The 20,505-nt window shown below is 39.0% G+C and overlaps 3 protein-coding genes across 4 annotated transcripts; 1 reads left to right on the top strand and 2 right to left on the bottom strand.

Moving 5' to 3' along the window:
• The first annotated feature begins 94 nt into the window (after positions 1-94).
• LOC113686422 (ras-related and estrogen-regulated growth inhibitor) lies at positions 95-4,989 on the top strand. Its single transcript, XM_027204039.2, has 5 exons — positions 95-263; positions 458-607; positions 1,199-1,255; positions 3,449-3,522; positions 4,224-4,989. Exons 2-5 carry the CDS (start codon positions 520-522, stop codon positions 4,650-4,652), a joined length of 648 nt encoding a protein of 215 aa, XP_027059840.2. The 5' UTR covers positions 95-263; positions 458-519; the 3' UTR covers positions 4,653-4,989.
• LOC113686421 (ras-related and estrogen-regulated growth inhibitor) lies at positions 4,851-9,845 on the bottom strand. The gene is made up of 4 exons (XM_027204038.2): positions 9,380-9,845; positions 8,147-8,203; positions 6,348-6,421; positions 4,851-5,745 (listed from the first exon to the last, which is right to left on the bottom strand). The coding sequence occupies exons 1-4, from the start codon at positions 9,471-9,473 to the stop codon at positions 5,194-5,196; spliced, it is 777 nt and encodes a 258-aa protein (XP_027059839.2). The 5' UTR covers positions 9,474-9,845; the 3' UTR covers positions 4,851-5,193.
• A 1,165-nt stretch (positions 9,846-11,010) lies between these two features.
• On the bottom strand, positions 11,011-18,657 carry LOC113686409 (ras-related and estrogen-regulated growth inhibitor). 2 transcript variants are annotated; one of them, XM_089196660.1, is made up of 5 exons: positions 18,583-18,657; positions 16,384-16,479; positions 13,248-13,304; positions 12,594-12,667; positions 11,011-12,152 (listed from the first exon to the last, which is right to left on the bottom strand). In XM_089196660.1, exons 2-5 carry the CDS (start codon positions 16,472-16,474, stop codon positions 11,733-11,735), a joined length of 642 nt encoding a protein of 213 aa, XP_089052786.1. In that variant the 5' UTR covers positions 16,475-16,479; positions 18,583-18,657; the 3' UTR covers positions 11,011-11,732. The 2 variants fall into 2 exon arrangements, with proteins under 2 accessions (XP_089052786.1, XP_027059826.2); XM_027204025.2 differs by lacking the exon at positions 18,583-18,657 and adding an exon at positions 16,648-16,828.
• Between the last annotated feature and the right edge of the window lie 1,848 nt (positions 18,658-20,505).

The raw sequence follows: 20,505 nt of genomic DNA on the forward strand, positions 1-20,505 counted from the left end.
GTTAGAGCTCAAAGCTTGAACAAGTGACGTGTAAACGTGATTGAATTACGTAACGGCGTCAACAAACATGTTTTGGCTTTCATATCATCACAATAGGGTCATTAGAGGCAACGATATTTTTATACGAGGTACCGGCACTGAGCCATTAAGAGACATATTAATGCTGTAGCAGCAACACTCGGTGAATGCACTGCCGGGAAGATCATAGCTATAGTTACTCATTAGAATACCGAGGAAGAAGTTTCTGGGAGACTATTGAAGCCGTAAGTTTTTAACAACATTGCAATTATTTTCTGCATCTTAATGCTCTCTTGTCACATTAACCGTCTTGTCAACCTTTGTGACGAAACAATTTTCAACTCGAAGCGACGTCCAATGCAAAGACACAACTGATAAGTTCAAAGCATTTCAGCTGAGAAGCACTCTTCTGAACTGCCATTTTCCCAATTCACATCAGTCGTATTAGGTACTTTGTGCAAGACGACCGAGCGCCATCTCTGACGGACGGTGGAACAAGAAATGGGACAGAGAAAGATTGGAACTCCTTCCAGCAGCTTGGAGAAAATTAACGTTGTGGTGATGGGCAAAGATGATGTCGGAAAATCTGGTTAGAATGATTATCATGAACAAGTTGTTATTGCTTAGTGTATTATGGTCTTAAGGCAAAACGGTAGAGCCCGAGTTCGCCTTTACGCCCTTTTTAGCAATTCAGTTCCTAAAAAAATCGTTCTTTTAAGTTGTATTCATGGATTTTATCAGTACATCAGTTTGTTGGACAGTCTCTGTGAGGGCCTTTACTCTCTGCAAAAGTTGATCAATGTATTTCGACCCAGCGGCTGTCTTCGGAGGTCAAGCCCTGAAAGGGATAAAACCCTGTTTAGTAAAATTTAGGAGATATCCACCTTTTTCATTATAAAATCTATGGGAACACATGCAGACATGACTATACAAAACGTGTACTGTTTGACAAGAAGTTTGCCTGCATGGAGCTTGCTAAGAAGGACCTTAACACACTCGAAAACTACACTATTGTCGATTTCGATGTTTTTATAAGGATGGCAATCTAAACAATTTCAACAAATATGTTGTTTTTGCAAACAGGCGCCTGGCGCTGTACGACTGTACAGTTTGATTTGTTGCGTTCGCTGCTGGTGTTGTATGCCCAAACCTTTTGACTTCTTTGCCCGTTCTCTTGCAGCTATGACGGTTCGCCTTCTCACTAAAAGATTCATCGGCGAATATGACAGCTCTCTTGGTAAGTTTCAATGTAAAAATGCAGCCTGCGTCGGTGAAAGCTAGTTGGGTTAATCGCATCTGTCAAATTACATTAGCTGGGCTCTTAGCTGACTTAGCGCGCCTCTTGCTGCGACGGCAAATATCAAATCATATCATGCAAATATCTTCTTGGTCTAGAATTTAAACGGATTTATCGCCTAAAAAGGTCTCTTTTGTGTTTTTTAATCTTGTTGTTAAATTGTTTTAGGGTTTTAAATGGTACTGGTACTTGTCAAAATAAGATATGCATTATCAAATTTTTAGCTTCGGGAAACTACAATATTTAAAAGCCGGTTTCCCCTTTAAGCAGCTCAAGGAAACAATTCTTGATTTGTTTCTCTTTAAACTATAAGGGCATTTCTTTTCGTCTAACGTTTTTCATTTTGCTCTCCTGCCCTTATTCTCAAAAGAACATGAAATGGCCAACGCAGGCTGTTTCAGATTATATTTCCCGTGAAGTTATGATTAGGGCGTAGAGTTATTTATTTGAATGTTGGAGTTGAATAAGGCAAGACAAAAGCGGCTTTTAAGTTAAAAATGGGAACTGATACCGTGAAAGAACACTAGGTGTTTTTTCACGTAAAATTTATTGTTTTTCTGAAAAATTAAGGGCAAAGATATCGCTGTCGTAATGTGGTCTGCCAAATAACATGCTATTCTGCAAGGAGACGTTAAGTCTTTCTCTGCCTTTGTTTTGGTCATGAATGCGTGCCATTAACTCTCAGTGAAGAGTTTGGCTTTCAAAGAATGAGCCCATACGTGGAACAGATGGTTTCTATCTAGGAAGATAACGTTGACTAATAAAGATTGCGTTTCTTTGTTTTTTTACTTAGTTACAATCGAAAAAAATTCTCACAAAAAAGGGCGTGTGGATGATAAAAGTATGACCGCAGACAGCCCTTCATCAGATTAGTACGCGCATGGTATTACAGCTCTAAGCTTTTTATAAAGAAATTATCGCATACCATCCCATTAAAAGTTACTTGAAAATTTTCATTGAGGAGTAGAGAAAGAGAAAGGAAACAAAACACATAACAAAATTTACACTGGCGTTCGATTATTTTATGAAAAGCACGAGGCAGCGCCGTGGATTGCAAACACTGCGAAGCGGTAAACGGTGAACAGATTTTGGGAACATGCGGTGCCTCAGCGAGAAGAAGCTCGCTTACGTTAGGAAGGCGGGAAAGCACACTCCGACATGCCCTATTTAGCATATTAGAGCCGCAAAACAGAGTAGAAACGAACACGTGCTTCGTTTTCGCTCATGACTTCGTATTAGCCTTAAGATATTTGCATTTTTTTCCGTTGCTTACCTATATTACAGACTCCACAAAATTTTTGCGATGCCTCCTTTTCACGGGCCTTCATGAAAACATCGGGCGAGCTCGGATTTCGTCATCAGAAATCTACCCGAGATGACCTCTGGTGTTGTAACATCCTCCTTTTGACAGATTTCGTGGAGGTGTTACTATGTTGTAGTTGTAATCGGCCATCCGTGAAAAGGAGGCATCGCAAAAATTTTGTGGAGTCTGTAATATAGGTAAGCAACGGAAAAAAATGCAAATATCTTAAGGCTAATACGAAGTCATGAGCGAAAACGAAGCACGTGTTCGTTTCTACTCTGTTTTGCGGCTCTAATATGCTAAATAGGGCCTTCATCACGAAGACAACATCGGGCGAGCTCGGATTTCGTAATCGGCAATCTACCCGAGATGACCTCCTTCTGACGGATGTCGGAGTGCGCTTTCCTAGGAGGCGGGTCATTTCGTGATAATTGCTTTTTTCCTGAATGGATTTCGAGTTACGTCATTCAATTACGAAAAAATTGCAAATTATAATTGTTACAATGACACTAAAGTAATGACGTTCATCTGGATAAAAATGCGCATAAAACTTTAAAGCTTAAAATCCCACTCTTTCAAATACACGATTACAACTAAGCTCCAACGTTCTCAAAGGAAGAAGTTTGGTTAAGCCACGATGAAATCTGTCTGATCACTCCATAAGGCCCCTTCTCTTATTTCGCTGATCGTGAGTCGCCGCTTCGCCAACTGACTCGTTTCCCATGGCTTTGCCGGTAATTACAAAATGCCAATGTAGGAAGGTGGGCTAGCTTCCCTCTGAAATTGAAAATTTAGATTTGTCCTTCACTCTCTTCTGTTTTTAATTTCAGAGTCAATCTATCGGCATTACTTTAAGCTAGAAGAGAACTTCATTGCATTAGACATCATGGACACAGCCGGCAAGGTGAAACATTTATGAAACCTGTGTATGACAAGGAGAAAAAGGAAAAGAAATGGAATTTATTGTACTGTCACTGCTCGAATATTATTTATTTTCTTTGGTTTGTCAGCCACAAAAAGACTTGTTAGCCACAAATTAATTCTCAAAACAGGCATAATAATGAATACTTTACGTTTTCAGCAATCTTGTTCCCAGGGTTCTCTCTTACTCGTTCCCAGGGTTTCTTTTGTACTCATTCTCAAGAGAGTAACCCGAGAACAAAATTGGTTTTTGAGCAGAGGCAAACGCAAGTTAAGTCGCCTTTCACATTCGCTTCGTGCTTACCACTGGTGAACTGTTACAAGTTAAATTAAAAAAGCACCAAAAATAAAAACAAAAGAAACCTCAAAGAAGTAACAATTGAAAGCTGCCTTTTATAAGGATTACAATATTTCAAGAAAGCTAGTATGAAAGCCATTATAATTACAAACTGAAAAAAGACTCTTATCTTCCAGTCGTTATGATTTTACGTCTGAAATTACCGCATAATTACTCTCCATGTTTCGCTAAGTGTTTAATACAACAACAGTCATGTGATTTGTTCTCTGGATTTTGAATAAGCTTTTAAAATTGACGCCATAAATGATGGGTAAAAAAAGGTCATTTATATCAATAATCGTAATTAATAAAATAATGTTTTATATTGATAATAATCGCATTTACAGAATACTGAAGAGAAGCTGAGTCAGTGCTCATCCTTCGGAAACATGTTTTTGTTGCTGTTCTCCATCACCGACAGATCATCTCTAAAAGAAATCCATCGACTCGGTCATTATTTGAAGACAATGAAAACGAGCGGCGCGTACAGCATTAGCGTTGTTGGAACAAAACGAGACTTGTCGGAATACCGAAAGGTTTCCGAAGATGAGGGGAGGACACTCGCCAATGAGCTCGGAGGAACCTATCACGAGATCTCCAGCGCTGAAGGATACGAAGAAACACTGAAACTGTTTCAAGATGCGATCAAAGTGCATCTGCGGTCGCGGTACACCGATCGAGACCGGCAAAAGAGGGGACTGGGGCTAAGGAAACTCAGGGAGGGCCTCCTTATGCGAACCAAGTCACTTTACAGAAAACGAGGCCTGACCTTTTAGGTAGACCTACGGGGTGGTGACCACAGGCGCCTTTTACATGAATGTGTTTGATGTCAGTGTAAATAGCTAAATTGTAAAGCTTGAAGTTGTAAGTAAATTATGTAGTTAGGTAATACTGTCATAACAAAAACACATATTATGAAAAACGTAAAGGTGCAGTTACTATCGTTTCCAGAAAATCGATTTATTTAGAAAGCATGACTTGAATATAACATTTTATTTACTAATATTAAAATACCATTCATTTCCAAGAAATGTGATCAGTGGATATACCATAGGAATTTTATTTTCTTTTACATGTAAAAGCATCGTATTAAACAGCTAAAATTACAGTCATTGATAAGTTCCTTTTGGTATCTTCAGCTAATCCCACTACTGGATCATCAAAATTTCGGCTTAAATCAAGCTATCGACTTGCTGTTATTGAATTCCTCTTGAATTTTCGTCCTCCCTCTTAATCTGCGTTTCTGTGTCGTGTGACAATTTTTGATGCCCTCACGGCCTTGGCTTTGCTTCTTTAAATTTCATTCAAGGAATACTTTTAAAAACTTGCCGTCGATACATCTGAATTTCGATGGCAATCTCCATCTTGGGACAAATCTTCATGACTGGAAGATTTAGGCTTAGAAGCCTCGTGGATAGGATCAGCATCGCTGAATGACCTCTCGCGCTGGGCCTTAGCCACTTCGTGGCCAAGTGATCTCTTTCGGAATGACTTCGCCGTTTCTACAATTCCTTCTTTTACTCTTGACAACGTCGAAGCTTTACTTTTGTCGAAGCAACGTTTTACTGAATCAAATAGCAGCTCTTGTGTCTCCAAATAACCCTCTGCACTGGACACCTGATAAAATCCGCAGCCTAATTCTTCGGCCAACAACCTTCCTTCTTGTTCTTCGACTTCTTGGGCGAACTCGAGGTCGGCCTTTGTTCCCACTATCATTATGGTGGGGCCGGCAGGACCCAGAGATTTTCCTTGTAGGATGTAACGAGCCAGAAGTGATGCTTCTTCAAAGGAGGTGCGATCAGTTGTCGAGTAGACAACAAAGAAGAGCTCCGCGAAAGACATACACATTTGCATCTTTTCCGTGGAATTCTATGAAAAATCGAATTCAAGTAGGTGAATATCCTAGACGATAAACAACCCATCGGAAAAGTTTGAAAATAATTATCAGTGCTGGGTCTATTTCAAAGAAATGATCTTTAATAGGTAAAAGATCCTCCAAAAGAATCAGTCTGTTAGCCATAGCCGATTTTCATTCAGTTTTTCTAGCCAAGCTTACACTAATGGCGAAGAAGCGGTGAATAGCGAGAAGGACCTTAGAAAAAGAGATGATTAATCGGTTCTCATTTCCCCTTGTGCGCCATTGATTTTTCAGATTTCTGGGCGTCACACAAGACCTGATAATGTTTCAGTGAACAGTCATCATTTAACACCGTGAAGGGGGGGGGGGGGAAGGGTGGAGAATTATGGGGGGATCACATGGTTTTCAGGGGGAACAGAGAGGGATCAGTCGTCGCCAACGGAATAGAAAGAGAGAGCTATAGGGAATTTACCACTAATACACTTCCAATGAAGTGAACTCGTAGGAATATTGCAGAGCCTTGTAAGAGGTTCACAACCAAAATCCTTTGCCCTCCCACCCCCCCCCCCCCACACTCCCTTGGGAGATGAATAAAGATTAGTCCTTAGTGTACCTTTCCTGCTGTGTCCATGATGTCCAAGGTCACAAATTGGCCATCAACTAACAAGTGATGCCTGTAAGTTGCCTCTGCATTTGAAAAGAAATATTTCATAATTACCCTCACATTTGAACCAACACAAGGTTATTCGTCAAACAAATATTAGAGTTTGTTATACATTTACTTTTAATGATCGATGTAGTTTCGCGCTGATTTCCTGTAGCTCAAGCAAGGAGAGTTTGGTGAACAACCAGGAGCTCGCTTCTTTAGTCGGTTATAATTTTCTTTATTATTGTGACATTAATGTTTGCTTCAGGGGAGATACTGTGATCAGAAATTTAGAGGCTACTTAAGCTACCCCTAGGGGTCACAGGGTTCGCTCTAATTTTATTTTGTTTGCCAACAAAAGATTTTTATAGAAATTTTGCGCATACTGCGTACTCCAAGGTCACGTTTTAAGAAAACAAGGGTAACCTTGTTGATCTGTCGTAAACCGGCCCAGTTGACGATTGATTGCCATCGCTGCTCGTGATTTCGGGTCAGTCAGACGATTAAAACTCTTCAATCCAGACTTGCCTGTCAACACTTACATACAATCACGGAACAAAACAGGTAAATCACATGGCCCAAAAAACGTGAGCAGCAGTTACCCGTTGCCCCGTCCTCGACCAGTAATGTGAGGGTACAAAAGACGACAAAACTAAGGAGAAACCAGGGAAACCCCTCAGATTTTGCATTTCTTTGGGGGAAATTTGACGAGAAGTTTATTCTATGATTGCACCCTATTCCACGCAATTATTTGAGCATTACACTGCATTTTTCAATCGATTTACCGCTGTAATAAACCACTTGGAGGAGATGTTGATTTCTCCTAATATTTACGCCGGTAAACCGATAGAAAGTGCAATCTATTACCTTAATGAAAATAAACTTAAATTTTCTATGGGTTAACCACTAAAATGAACGATGGATTTTTGACCAAGTGGGGCTCTCTTGGTATCTCCGTAGTTATTAAGTAAAACAGTTACTTTGTAAACCGAGCGGACCCCAAGCAGGAACTTTGATGTCAGAGGCATTTTTACAGGAAAGGTTGAGCTCGTACAAGAACAAAAAATCGTTTTGAATTCACTTCAAAACCCTGATTTATTTTTGAAGGCGTTTTTTTACGGCTTACTGACTCATTTCAGATTTGAAGAGCTTTTTGCATCCGAGTTAGTTCAGCAATGAGTGTAACAAAGAGTATACATTTACGACTACGTCTGATAAGGTGGCGGTGCGTCGTTCTTTATCATCAGTTAATCCCCAGCGGCGCCGTTATTTTCATTTTCAAAATGAAAAATTCCTATAAAAAGTTGAGATTTTAAATTAACTAGCACTTTTTTCCTTGCTGCTCTAATATCCAGAAACACCACTTCGGGCCAACTATTCAGAATAGCATATTCCTTTTTCCTTTGAAATATACAGCAGACCTTGAATTGAAGGTGACAAACTACTGTAAAACTTTGCCTTAGTTAGTAGCATGAATTTTTAATATGTATTTAGCCTTCCAAATAGCTTTAGAAAGGCCTCCTGTTTCTCATCTTAGGCCGTGGGACGAGTCAAGGTATATCAAAGGTAAGGAGTGAGTAGGCGCCGGGCGAACGCGCGGACTTCTTTTAACTTGCGCATCCGACAACGTGTTTACTGAGAAAGAGCGATGGATTGCTCGTAATCTAATCTTCAAAGGAAAACATTTATTCCATTTTAAATTTATTCAGATGTTGGCAAGATCGGAAAAGTGGAGAATCCTGGTATTAATCACTTTGCGAACTTACCCAATGTACTGTCGTAATCGCCAATGAAACGTTTGGTCAAGAACCGGACTGTGAGAGCTGCGGGTGGAAAATTTACACAAACGTTAATGAGATTACACGGGTTCTTGTTCTAACGGATCATCACGACGCAATTAAAACGAAGTTAAAATGAAGAAAACCAGACATTGCTTATTTTACTGTCGATAAAAAACGTGACGCTAGATTAGATCGACTTTAGACGATGGGAGGAAAAATTTATACCCGAAACCAAAGAAATTTTATGGTTGAAAACCCAATCAAATTTTTTATGAATACAATCATTCAGTTCGTTTTAATTTATCTGGCAAAGATTCAACTGTTTCTCGAGATTTTCAAACAATTTTTTTAACATGATTTAGCCTAGTGTTATACTCGCCTATTTCCCATTAAATTATTCGCTGGAAATTCACAATAAAATACTTCTTCCGACTGACACGACAAGCAAAGGCCAACTTTGGTTCCATTGAGAAGACCAATCTGGCTATCGCCTGACTCCTGCTATTCTACTGTCAAGTTGAATGCACATACATCTATTGCATCGAAAGCTATTACAAGCTACTTTTAAAATTACAAACATTGCTGTATAATTTATTTTTCTTTTCTTTTCCATTTTTTATTATTTTTTTTTCACGCGAAGAAAAAGCAAAATTTAATTGCAAACATTTACCAAACATTCTAGATTACGTAAGTGACAGCTTTTAAGGTGTTTAAAGAAAACCCTCCTAAATTTAACAATCTTGTGACCAGGCCGCGTTACGCTTGTGTGTCTCGCGTTGCCTTCTTTTAAAGGAAAAGAAAAGAGGTAGAGGATGTTATTCAGGGCACTTATGTGCTAAAATTCTGAGCAAGTATTCGATATTTACTAGTAAATAGTGCTAAAATTCATTCGGCGTTGCTTAGGCATTTTAATAAAGGGCAGACATGCCAAAACCTTTTATAAAACCTCATAAGCTTCGGGATAAAGGGAAACAAAAGCGGATTTTTTCCTGGATTTTTATGTTTAGCCATAATAGCATGCGTACGTGTTTGGATACTTAGCGGCATTGACAATTTCCTGGTCCAAGGTGTCACGACTAGAATCTTTTTCGTGTTTCGTTCGATTTGAAGTCATATTAGTGGAAGGCTAAGTACTAATAAGAACTGAACTTTTGTTTTCAATTAATGAGCTATTTAAAATTCGATTCTATAACGTATAGAATACTTTTATGAACTTACCTGATTTTCCAACGCCATCTTTTCCCAGAACAACAGCTCGAATGGTTTTCAAAGTGTGATGGTGTACATGGGCCCCGTTGCGTCTTTTCTTCATGGTTACAGACGGGAATAATGGTGACTCCAAATAAAAACTAGAATACAATTTTCCCCTGTGTCCTTCGGTAACGAAAACAAAACAAACAACCTCTCGATTCAAAGAGAGAGTCTTGAGTGTGTCTTAAGAGCGGACGGCACTTCTGCGCTTAATAACAAACGGACGTCTCTTGAGGGTTTGCTATTGTTCTCAGATATGAAAGAACCTACCGATCTTTTTGTAAAGACGTGGCTATAACATGTCTAAATCGCTTCTTAAAACCAAGGGGGACTCCAAATACTTCGAGAATAGTCTGAACACCAGCCGTAGTAATTTTTTCCCCTTCTAGTAGAAAAATAACCATGTGTTATTCATGCGACAAATACTCAAGTCACGTTTTTGTCATTTGTTGGCTTTACGAGTTTCATCTGTTAAAACAAATTAACTTCACCTATCATCAAGTCAAAAAATGCTCATTTTATGTAATAATAATTAACACATTCGGAACAAAAAAATAATTGATGCTTTCTCGTTTAGAAAGTGTTCAGAGCTTCTGAATAAAAAACGCCAATTTCGAAATAAGACGAGTCAGACTTTCTATTGAGAAAACCCTTTTTATTGCGACAAGGAACATTTTGAAGCGTAACATCAGGGTGGGCGGTAAGTTTTTTTGAAAGAAAATGTTTCTTTACACCTGGTTTCACGGCTTCGCTGCTCTTAACTCCCACTCAAATACGGTGATAAGTAAATGCGTGAAGCGAAATTACAGAAATTCACCTTTTCGAACTCGCTTGATGAAACAGAACTTTTCAAAGTCTCCATCCAATTTTATAGGAAATTATTCCAATGATCACATCTTTATTTACATATTTTACGGTTATTCTGTAACTATGAAGAAGGTAAAGAAAAAGTCCTACATACACTTTGCACTTTGTGACACATGACGAGAAGCCCCAGTGTGAGGGGTTATTATGGGTATTTTGTGTGACATTACATTTGACAAGGTGACGTGACAACTTAGCGCGAGAAACAAGCGTGACTGACAAGTCTCCCAGATCCCGACTAGAGTCGACGAAAAGGATTCTCGGTGAGTTGAAATTTATTTTACATGTTCATTAAAGCGGTTTTAAAATGTAATGGAATATCTACCAGTTGGTGTTTGATAGAGCCAAAACAATAGCCAGCTCGGAGAACTGAATGATTCCTTCGAGACGTTCGGTTGGCATTTTCAAACAAGCGGGCGACATAGTTTAAAACAACTCTATTTTGTCCATCAGGAGAATGGATGCTACGTTAAAGTTGAATTTAGGTCAAGGAAGGGTAAAAAGTACGTGTAGAAATGACATTGACTTCTTCTGTCCGTCCCCAAATCGAGCTAGTGTAATAGCGAAACGCGCGCTACCTGCGCAATTCTGAACCTACCATCTTCGATCTCTTGCATTGCTTCCCGTCTTTGTTCTGGAGATTCCTCGCAGTATTTCGTTTAATAGAAAATGCAGGCATGGCTCTTCCATCCTTTGAGTGATTCACCCAAGTTTACTTTTCCCAAAGCGTTGTATGTAGACAAAACTCAGATTGTTTTTTATTGCAGTTACCACTTTTACCGTCACGCAATATCTCAATACGTGACAATATACTATCCTAGAACATCAGTACCGCTTTTTTTTCTGTTTGCCTACTATTTACACTAACTTAGATAGCATTGACCTCAAACAAGCTGCCTTCACCAAGCTAAAACTTAACACAAGTAAACTTTTCGCTCAAATCAATTTTCATTTCCAAAATAGCGAGACTCTCTTGATTGAATCAAGGCAAATTGTCATTTTTTTTTTTTAGAAATGACCGGTTGGAATGTTCTTCCGTATTGAACAGGCTAATTCTTAGAATTGACTTTATGATTTGATGCGTTAGTTCCACTAGAAGTACTCAATCTTTTATTTGGGACCTGTCATCGTTTTTCGCCTGGGGGGAGGGAGGGAGGGGGGGGTCAGTGGATTTTGGATGTGTCATGATAAAATTTACCAGATAACACCATAAGGCTCTGTAATATTCTTTTGACGACCTCTCTCCCCCCTTCCCTTTGGCAGTCGATTCTCTACATGCGTAACCCCCCTTTTATACTCTGTTGGTGACGACTGATCCCCCACTCCCCCTCCACTCCTCCTGAAAACCATGTGATCCCCCAAAATGTTCTGCCACCTCCCCCCTCCCCAGATGTTGCCTTGTTCCTAAGCGCGATACAATAATACATCAAACATGTCAAAGCCAGTCTTAGAATATTTAAAGTGAACATGACTTTCTCCTTGTGTAGATCCCTTTAAAACCTTCTTTCATCCTGGACAGAGGACCTGCTTTCTCTTTGTCGCCATTTTCCAGGTCGGTTTTATTGCTCAAATGCAGTCTCAGTGAATCATTCAACAGAGAGTTTGTTTCGACGAATCCCTCCGAGACTGAAATCTCGCAGAATACAGACCTTATTTCCCTAGCAAATTCATACCCTTCGTTTCTCGAGACTCTTCTGTAACGACACAGGTCTGTCTTTGTACCAACTAGAATCATAACACAATCATTGTCTTTCACTCCTTGTATGTACTTCCCCAAACGTTTCGCCTCCAAAAATGAAACTCTATCAGTGATAGAGAAGAGAATAAAGAAAACTTCCCCAAAAGATGCGCATTTCTCCAACTTCTGTGTCGTATTCTGGAGGAAAGAAAAATAATAATTACTGTAGTTGATGACCTGCCTTGTTGAGTTGGGGGCGGTGGCCTAGTGCCTAGTTCTCCGGAAACTTTGACCTCACGAGGCTCGTGGATTGTAGTCCGAGAGGACTGTTTTGTAGCCTTGCTCGGTTGTATGAAGAAAATTTGAGAGCAAAACATATCACTGTTACAGTGATATTTCCCACCCAGGGGTTTAAGTGGATACCAGCGGACTATCGGGGAAACATTAACATACGCAGTGTGATCACCACTTTGATGGACTTGCAGCTCTTTCGGGGCCATCGCGAACATTACGCGAACCTTACGCGAACCTTTGCGAAAGAGTTAGGATATATTTCCGGTTATTTAATGATGGAGTGGTATACGCATCACTTCTTTTTTTATTCTACCTCGTCAAGTTAATTATGCATATGAAATTTACCTCTCCGGCTGTGTCCATGATGTCAAGGGCTAGGTATTGCCCATCCAGTGTCATGTGATGTCGATATGTCATCTCTATTAAATTGAATAAAAACGGAAACGAACATTAGGAAAATTTCTCGATCCAATCTCGCCCATACCAAACATTGTTCAATGTATGACATCAATTACAGTATCTTGTTCAAAAGAAATGCAGGTTGTAAAAGAAAAAACTGTCAGATATTCAGTCCTCGTTTCAGCCGGTTAATGTCAAAAAGGGAGAGACGCTATGAGGTTTTCTTCGCGGACCCACATTTATTTGTCTGATGTAAACTTGGGCAAAATAATTTTTCACAGTTTTTATGTTGCCCATCATCGAATCAAGAGGACTTAAGGTCTCTGTGGGGTTCTTACGGCTTACGGTAAACTTCTTTCCGTTGCGATTGAAAAAATAAATTACGGTTAACTTTTTCTACAACTAAGGGTAAAAAAAGTGACCATTTTTACGTCTAACCGCTGAACTTTTTGGCCCTTTTACGGCTTACGGTTAACTCCGTTGAGACCCTCGAATGGTCGATGGATGAGTTGAAGGTGGAAGGAGGGGATAGGTTTGAGTTAGATGCTGTACTCATAGTGAAGTAGGAGCTGTACTTGGGGGCTTTAGTTTGCCACTTACCTAAACTTTCATCATACTCTCCAATAAACCGTCTGGTCAAGAATCGGACAGTGAGAGCTGAAACGAGAGTTAATCCAAGAGACAGTTCACTGGATAAATAGGCATCGCCTTAAGCATTCTTAAGAATTCTTTCATGAATTAAGTTTTTGACCCTATCAAACTATTTATTAAATTGTGTTTATTGTGCATACATTGTGTACTCAGTTCGAAGTTTTATCTACGACGTACTTTCTCTTAATAATAATAATAATAATAATAATAATAATCAGAATAATTTTTAACTTAAGGATTTTGATTTTCAAATTCTTAGGAGCCTAGATGTTAAGGACAGTTTCCCCACTTAGTGTCTCTGGATTTAATTTTAGACCTGACACTCAAATAAGGTTTCCTTTCTTATCTTCTGTACCAGTCAATCAAGAAAAAGAAAATAATTCCAACCGTTTAGATGGCCTTAAAGTTTGCAAGAACAACCTCCTTCACAAGGAAATTGAAATTTGAACGAGGCCAATACTTAGATCACAAGGGGAAAAGTCAACAGTTGACGGTCTGAGAGGAGGTATGCTGGACACCCAGACATGATTTCTATCTAAAGGTTCTTCGTTTCTTTTATTTGTCGACTTTGTGTGAAAAAAAAATATATCACAGCTGTGCCCTGAGGGGTATGTGCCCATTCGTTAAAAAAAAAATTGCGCCTGTTTTTTGTTTTGTTTTTTGTCTAAATGGTCGAAAGTTGTCTTGCGGTTTAACATACAGACTTGAAGACGTTGACCTCGAGCACTGCAGCGTAGAAAGAGGAAATGTCATGGTTTCTGCGGTTAAGTATTAGTAGCTGATGATCGTTAAGATCCATTTGTATCACGTAGGCCAAGCCATTTCAACTGAAATCACCAAATATGATATATATAAGCTCTCTACTGCCAAAGGTCTTTAGGGAGGTCTCATTGTGACACCGAGTTTTTCTTACGTACGTTTTGTTCAGTTCTCTCTTACTCGCTGTTCTCACGTTCTCTGGTTCTGAAAAATATTTTCGTTTGGTTAAACGTCTTACAGAGTTTTCCGTGTCCTTTTGTTTGTATAGAATTCTTTGTCATTGTGCAAACGAAGATCGATTGCAACTGTGGGATTTTTTCTATGTAACTACTGAAACAACCACTTCATTGATGATCTTCTATGGAACTTTAAGAACTACGAAGCAATGAAAGGAATTCAAGCAATAAGCCCTCAGTACTTGAATGTGGTGAACGTTTTTGAACATGAAAAAGTCTGAAGTGTCATGTATCTTATTCTATGCAACTTAATAATTGAGAGAACACTGATAATTTTGAAATACCCATCATGTTGGCACGCACTGCATAGAATGTTGGATACGTTCAAATGTAAAATCCAGCATCATGTGCCACGGGTGAAGTTATTTACTTTCAGTATCTTCTCCAGTTTTCCATGGAAGTTCAGTTTGAATCGGTGTTATTCACTGTGTTACACTATTTTGCATGTTAGATAAGTTTCAACAGCAGTGTATTCAGATACCGGAAGTATTTGTATTTCATTTGGACTTTAGTTGTGTCATCCCAATAACTTGCGAACGACCCTGAGTGTGAAAAACTGAGCCAGCAGTTGTTGAGACAAAGACGTAGCTTAGTGAACTCATCTCATTCTTATCCGTGTTATTTGAAAACGATTAGTACACCCTTAAACGTGACCTCTTGGATGCCTTAAAGTGTGATTTCACTTTGTTCCACTGAGTTCTCACGCGAAGCACTTCAATAGGATCAAAAAGATTATGCATATGCACCCGTTTTGTTCCCTCGGTAAATGTTCATTGTTGCATTATTTTGTGGTACTGTTGATACCCACTCATGAGTTGTTGTGGGTCATTCTTCTGAATGAATTCTTTGAAGTTAAAGCGAATTTACTCAGTTTCATTGGCGGTGTCTGAATTGCTGATAGTCAAGTGTTTTATCTGAAGATGCTAGAGAGATTTCAGTCTGCGCCCGCGTCTGCCTTACAGGTGCGCGACAGATCTTGTCATTCTTTTTCCAATGTTTCACTAATAACAAAACTTTTCAGTTGGGCGTTGTGCAAAATTCTGTGAAAATACTTTTTTGAAATAGCGATTACTGGGAGCGTTTGAAGAGGTACACCTGGTAGCCAAGTCAACATCTGCTATTTGAGCTTATATATCTCCATTTTTTTGGCCGCTTTCTTGGGGTGAACCTTTTATCGTAATTGGACAACTGTTGCGGTGTTTGAAAAAACGTCAACACGCGCGTAGCTTTCAGAAAAAGACCGCGATCTTAATCTCGAGAATATAAGGAAGCCACTTGATTTGATCGCATTCTGAAACAATTGCAATCTCTCATGATATCTTTATGATACCCACGTCGATGCCTGACTGATAACTGAAAAATTATATCAAAACATATGTTTTTATACGCTGGGTTATTTTAGGAACCCTCTGAAAATCAATTATTTTGGCCTGATTGTTCACTTTTCTGTTTGTTAGTGAGAGCAAGTTCCTAAATTGATGATCATAATTGATTGCGAAATCACTACAAGACAAAGATAATCGATAAAACTCTCGTAATTGATATGCATAATTTATCGGTTTTCCTGCACCTGATGAAAGCTGTTAAACATCCTTTTAAAGACGAATGATCGTCCACTAAAATAAATACATTTATTTTACTTGGTATATAACTTCTTTAAATTTAACTTTATGAGTTAGAAATGTCAACCAACTCCTGGCATTTTGTTGTGTTCCCTTACTTCTGAAACAGATTACTTCATAGCTCCGAAAGTCTTAGTTTGGTTTCAGAAGTCAAGCCTTTTCATGGACTACGTTGCTGGAAAGTTGAATTTAAGGTTTGTTTTCATGGGCCAGTTTATGATCCTAGCGGCCTGATTCCCGTAGCATGAAATGATAAACAATATTGCTACAGGCTCCCCTCGGATGGGACACCAGTCCATCTTTGGTTATCCCAAGAAATCTCGTTCCGTTTCCTCCGATAGTTCCTCGATAGTTCCTCGATAGTTCCCCGGTGCCTTTTTCTTGGCGGAGTGGGCTATTTTGAGAGTCAACTGCAGCTTTTGTTGTAATGATACAGTGATACTCAAGGCTATAACTTATCTGACATACCTGATTTTCCGACGCCATCCAACCCAAGCACCACCGCGTGGACATTTGTGATGTTTGAAGGATTCGCTGAACACGTTCTTTTACGTCTCATGCTCTCTTTGTGGTCAATCAGCGTCAGAGCACAACAATAAAGCATAAATATACATTAACGACTGTAAATGAGTTGCAGACTAGACGTTAATCGGTTTTTCATTATATATATATATAGGTGCAAGAAAGAAAAACAAACAAACAAAAAATTAATCAAAACATTAAGAAGAGCACCTTGCACTGTTGAAATAATCTAACCGCGTTCCTCAATACACTCTCTCAAAATTGAATGACTCTTTTTTCTCACACGGTCGATACAACTTGAAAAGCATATGCATTTCGACAATAGCACGTATGAGGTACAAAAACATATGAATATTGGATTTCTCATGGAAACCGGCCAATCAAGTGAAGTGTTTGATGATCGCTCAGCGAACAAACTTTGGACAGGGGCGCGTATTTCTGCACGTTTTTTGTGTCCCAGTTCCCCTCGGGATGGTGGGAACAGTCAAACAAAAAAAGGTATCAAAAAAAATTGTGGAAATACGAAAATGGGAAGTATCCATCGATAAAGGAAAGTTTTTGGAAAAAAGAAGAGCAAAATAACATTCTTGTTCACTAATTCGCAGTGGAAACGTGCCAAAATAACCAGACTACAATAAGTGAAAGTTGCTTTTCGAGCGGAAACTAGCTAAACCGGTATGACTCCCCAAAAGATTTGAAGCGGAAGTTGCGAGTACTTTTAAGGTGTGTCCCTTACGTCGCCCACACTTAGACTGTACATTTTATCATGTGTGCAATTTGCTTGTAGGGCTGATTACATCAAGAGAATGCACCGCGATATACCTCCCTGTCAGCCTTCGGAATTTTTCAATTAATCCAATAAAAAGTTCATACCATTTATTTAATTAACTCTCAGATAATGCATGTGAAGAGTTTCGTCGGTAAGCATTATTACGTGCAAATTGATTTCAAACATAGATCTGTAATAAAAGATTCCTTTAGTTAAACGGATCAATTCCTGAAAAATCAAGAGATTTTCCTTGTTGCAGGGATTTATTAGTTGCATTTAATGCAATAACGTTGAATACGCCGCATATTCTAAAGCTAATTAAGTAGCCATGTTATATTAATCCTATAAAGATCGATAGAGACGTCTTACAGCTGGTATTGCCTTTCAAGATAAAGCGGTTCCATATTCCAACTTATTTTCTAGGTGCTGAAATGCTTGCTATCATAGCAAGCATTCCATGTATCGCAACATTTGTTGTAAAGGGCTTACATTAGCAGTGTTATTGATAAGAAAGGTAGGTCGGTTATCGGAAGTCGAGAGTGAAAAAAATGTTCATGTCTGCCTCTCTTTGACCTAGTAATGCACGTGTTCAGTGCAGAGATTATGTCAAATTACATAAGTGTGGCATATTTTGGTTACCGTTGGGACGAAGAGAGAGCACGCCGTTCATGCCGGAGAGAGAGCGAATGTAAGACAGCATCTATAATCAACTCATGCACAAAGATGGTCTTGGTCACATTTTTAATCACATGCAACAAACTTGAAAGTAAAGGAAAAGCTCCAAGGCATTCTCCTAACCTGTTTTGGAGCAAAAAGCTAAACAACTTGCCACAAGTGAAGGGTTGATCTTCACGGTTTGAGCGCTTTTAAGGTCGTCGCACAAAAGAAAAAATCAAGGCTTTAATGGGGTGAAAACTCTTTCCTTCCAGCTTTTGGTAGGACGCTAATATCAACAAAGGAACGCCGTAGTGACATGTTCGGATGATTATGCTTGAATTTCGTATTTACTTGTTTGCGAACGAGCTCATCAAGGCCTGGGCTGTTGAAAGCCGCCCTTAAATTTACGGTTACAATAGATTAGACACAAACCCAGTTCTTATTCTCTTGATTGGCCTCGTATCACGCTACGGTCCTTTGAACCGTTGTAAACAGACCCACCACGTTATAACACAGAATGAGCTCCATGAGTTCAATGTCTCGTGTTAATATAGCCAACATAAGATCAGGTTTTTGAGTAATCAGAAAATTTGCGCCATTATAATTCGTTCCAATTGTTTTTGCTCTCATCATGTAATTATTTAGTTATTCCTCCTAAACGAAAACTATGAAATTGAATTTTCTGAATGAAGAAATGATGAGACGATTTTCAAACATACCTCAAATTGAATGGGGTTGAACTTTCCACTTGTTAGTTCTAAGCATGTGACTATAGTGGCAAGACCTCGATGATCTTGAACCTTTAAATGTAAAATCAGCTCTGAGGAAGTTATTTTTAGGGTTTGCAGAAAATTGTCGTGATATTAACACAAACTTGATGATCTTCCCTTCACGGGATAGGTGGGCTATTTTTGTTGAAAACTAAATTACAGCTAAGAGTGTTCCAATTCATTTTGATGTCGCTTTAACGAAGTGCGAAAAATGAGTTTATGCTGTGTGTTACATATTTTAAACAAAGGCACGTTTTTTTCAGTTGGTTAGTTTTTTGAACAAATGAAAAGATGACCTTGTATGTTCACTTAGTAACTGGCCTTAGGCAATCCTTTATGAGGTCGGGTGAGAAAAATTTATCGATGAAAGGATGAACTGCTCCAGGTTATAAAAAGCTATTTCTAGTGGATAAATCAATTGTCCCATCGTATGAGAAATTTATAGGAAAATGATCTTATTTTCTATTGAAACACAGGAAACACCTGCTTTGATAATTATCGCCCATGTATAAATGTGAAAAACACCAATCAACGTTTAACCTTGCTTAATGAGGCATTGGAAACTAAATTCCTTCACGTAATGAAGTAACTATGTCGTTTGATTCAGTATAATGTGAAAAAGGAGCAAAGAACAAAAGAATATTAAAACTTGGAAGCTCATATTTTTTACAAGATGTTTACTGAGACAATAAGCAGTCATTGGATGAGTTAAGGGGGTAAGTTTCTATAGAAACTGTGGTGTTGCGTCGCTGGGAGGGTATAACAGGGCAATTTAGTATTTTCAACTGTGTCGATAACGTAAATTGGCCACCGTAAAGAGTTTCAAAGGTGGCGTTTAGAGCGTTAGCTCTTCGTCAGAGCGAATGGAGGAATTGTGTGTTGTATGTTTGTTTGTATGTAGAAAATGGAGCTACGCTATTGGTGGGAATATGGTGACAAGAAAACAAGAATAAATGAGTCGAATACCACTCGTTGATACCGTGGGAATTTAGAGTTATTGGATGAGGTTGAGCATTATGTCATCAGTTATCAAAACCTAAGTCTGCGTTACTTGCCGAAGCTTAAGGCTGAAACAGGTAACACAGACACGAGGTTTCATAGTTCATGATAATCCGAGAAGCGAACTCACTAATTGATTAATTGAAAACTTTTTAAACAATCTGCCAAAGAAAACACTCCTCACTGAGTTTGCTAAAGGTTGAGAATACTTCACGGACGAGGGGCTTGGAAACTAGGCATACTTTGTACTCGACATGATAATATACGCTACAGATATTGCATTTATCATGTTAACTTCACACGCTTTTGTCCAATGATAGAATGCTCTTGATCAATCAGGTTTTTCATTGTAAGCTTTAGAAACTCTCTACGGTGACCAATTTACATGATCAACTGGCTGCTATAACCAAATTATCAATTCGAAATATTCTAGGTAACATCAGCGAAGTCGAGGTAACAGTGTAATTCTACACATTTTTATTTCTGGATTCGTTCTTACCGGCGTAAAGTATTCATCATCAGGTAAAAAGAAACACTAATGGTGAAACAGAGAATTAACTCTGAAGTGTAAATTAAAGTGCTATTTAAACCACTGAATAACCCACAGGGCGTTAGCCCTAATAAAGGGAAACAGGGAACCACACGAGGCAAAGAAAAAATCTTTTGACCTCGGTGGGAATCGAACCCACGACCTCCGGTCTCTGTGCGACCTCGCAGCTCAGTCGGCAGAGTAACGGTAGATCTAATCCGGAGGTCGTGGGTTCGATTCCCACCGAGGTCAAAAGATTTTTTCTTTGCCTCGTGTGGTTCCCTGTTTCCCTTTATTAGGGCTAACGCCCTGTGGGTTATTCAGTGGTTTAAATAGCACTTTAA

Source organism: Pocillopora damicornis, chromosome 2 (genome assembly GCF_964200805.1).
Source record: "Pocillopora damicornis chromosome 2, jaPocDami1.2, whole genome shotgun sequence".
Lineage (NCBI taxonomy): Eukaryota > Metazoa > Cnidaria > Anthozoa > Scleractinia > Pocilloporidae > Pocillopora > Pocillopora damicornis.

Bases quoted from the DNA above. Each gene is read 5' to 3' on its own strand.
- LOC113686422 (XM_027204039.2), top strand. From the start codon at position 520: ATGGGACAGAGAAAGATTGGAACTCCTTCCAGCAGCTTGGAGAAAATT. The intron at 608-1,198 runs GTTAGAATGATT...GTTCTCTTGCAG, and splicing joins AGATGATGTCGGAAAATCTG to CTATGACGGTTCGCCTTCTC. The intron at 1,256-3,448 runs GTAAGTTTCAAT...TTTTAATTTCAG, and splicing joins CGAATATGACAGCTCTCTTG to AGTCAATCTATCGGCATTAC.
- LOC113686421 (XM_027204038.2), bottom strand. From the start codon at position 9,473: ATGAAGAAAAGACGCAACGGGGCCCATGTACACCATCACACTTTGAAA. The intron at 8,204-9,379 runs GTAAGTTCATAA...TTCCACCCGCAG, and splicing joins AGATGGCGTTGGAAAATCAG to CTCTCACAGTCCGGTTCTTG. The intron at 5,746-6,347 runs GTACACTAAGGA...GATTTTTCATAG, and splicing joins TCATGGACACAGCAGGAAAG to AATTCCACGGAAAAGATGCA.
- LOC113686409 (XM_089196660.1), bottom strand. From the start codon at position 16,474: ATGAGACGTAAAAGAACGTGTTCAGCGAATCCTTCAAACATCACAAAT. The intron at 13,305-16,383 runs GTATGTCAGATA...CTCTCGTTTCAG, and splicing joins GGATGGCGTCGGAAAATCAG to CTCTCACTGTCCGATTCTTG. The intron at 12,153-12,593 runs GTAAATTTCATA...TCTTTCCTCCAG, and splicing joins TCATGGACACAGCCGGAGAG to AATACGACACAGAAGTTGGA.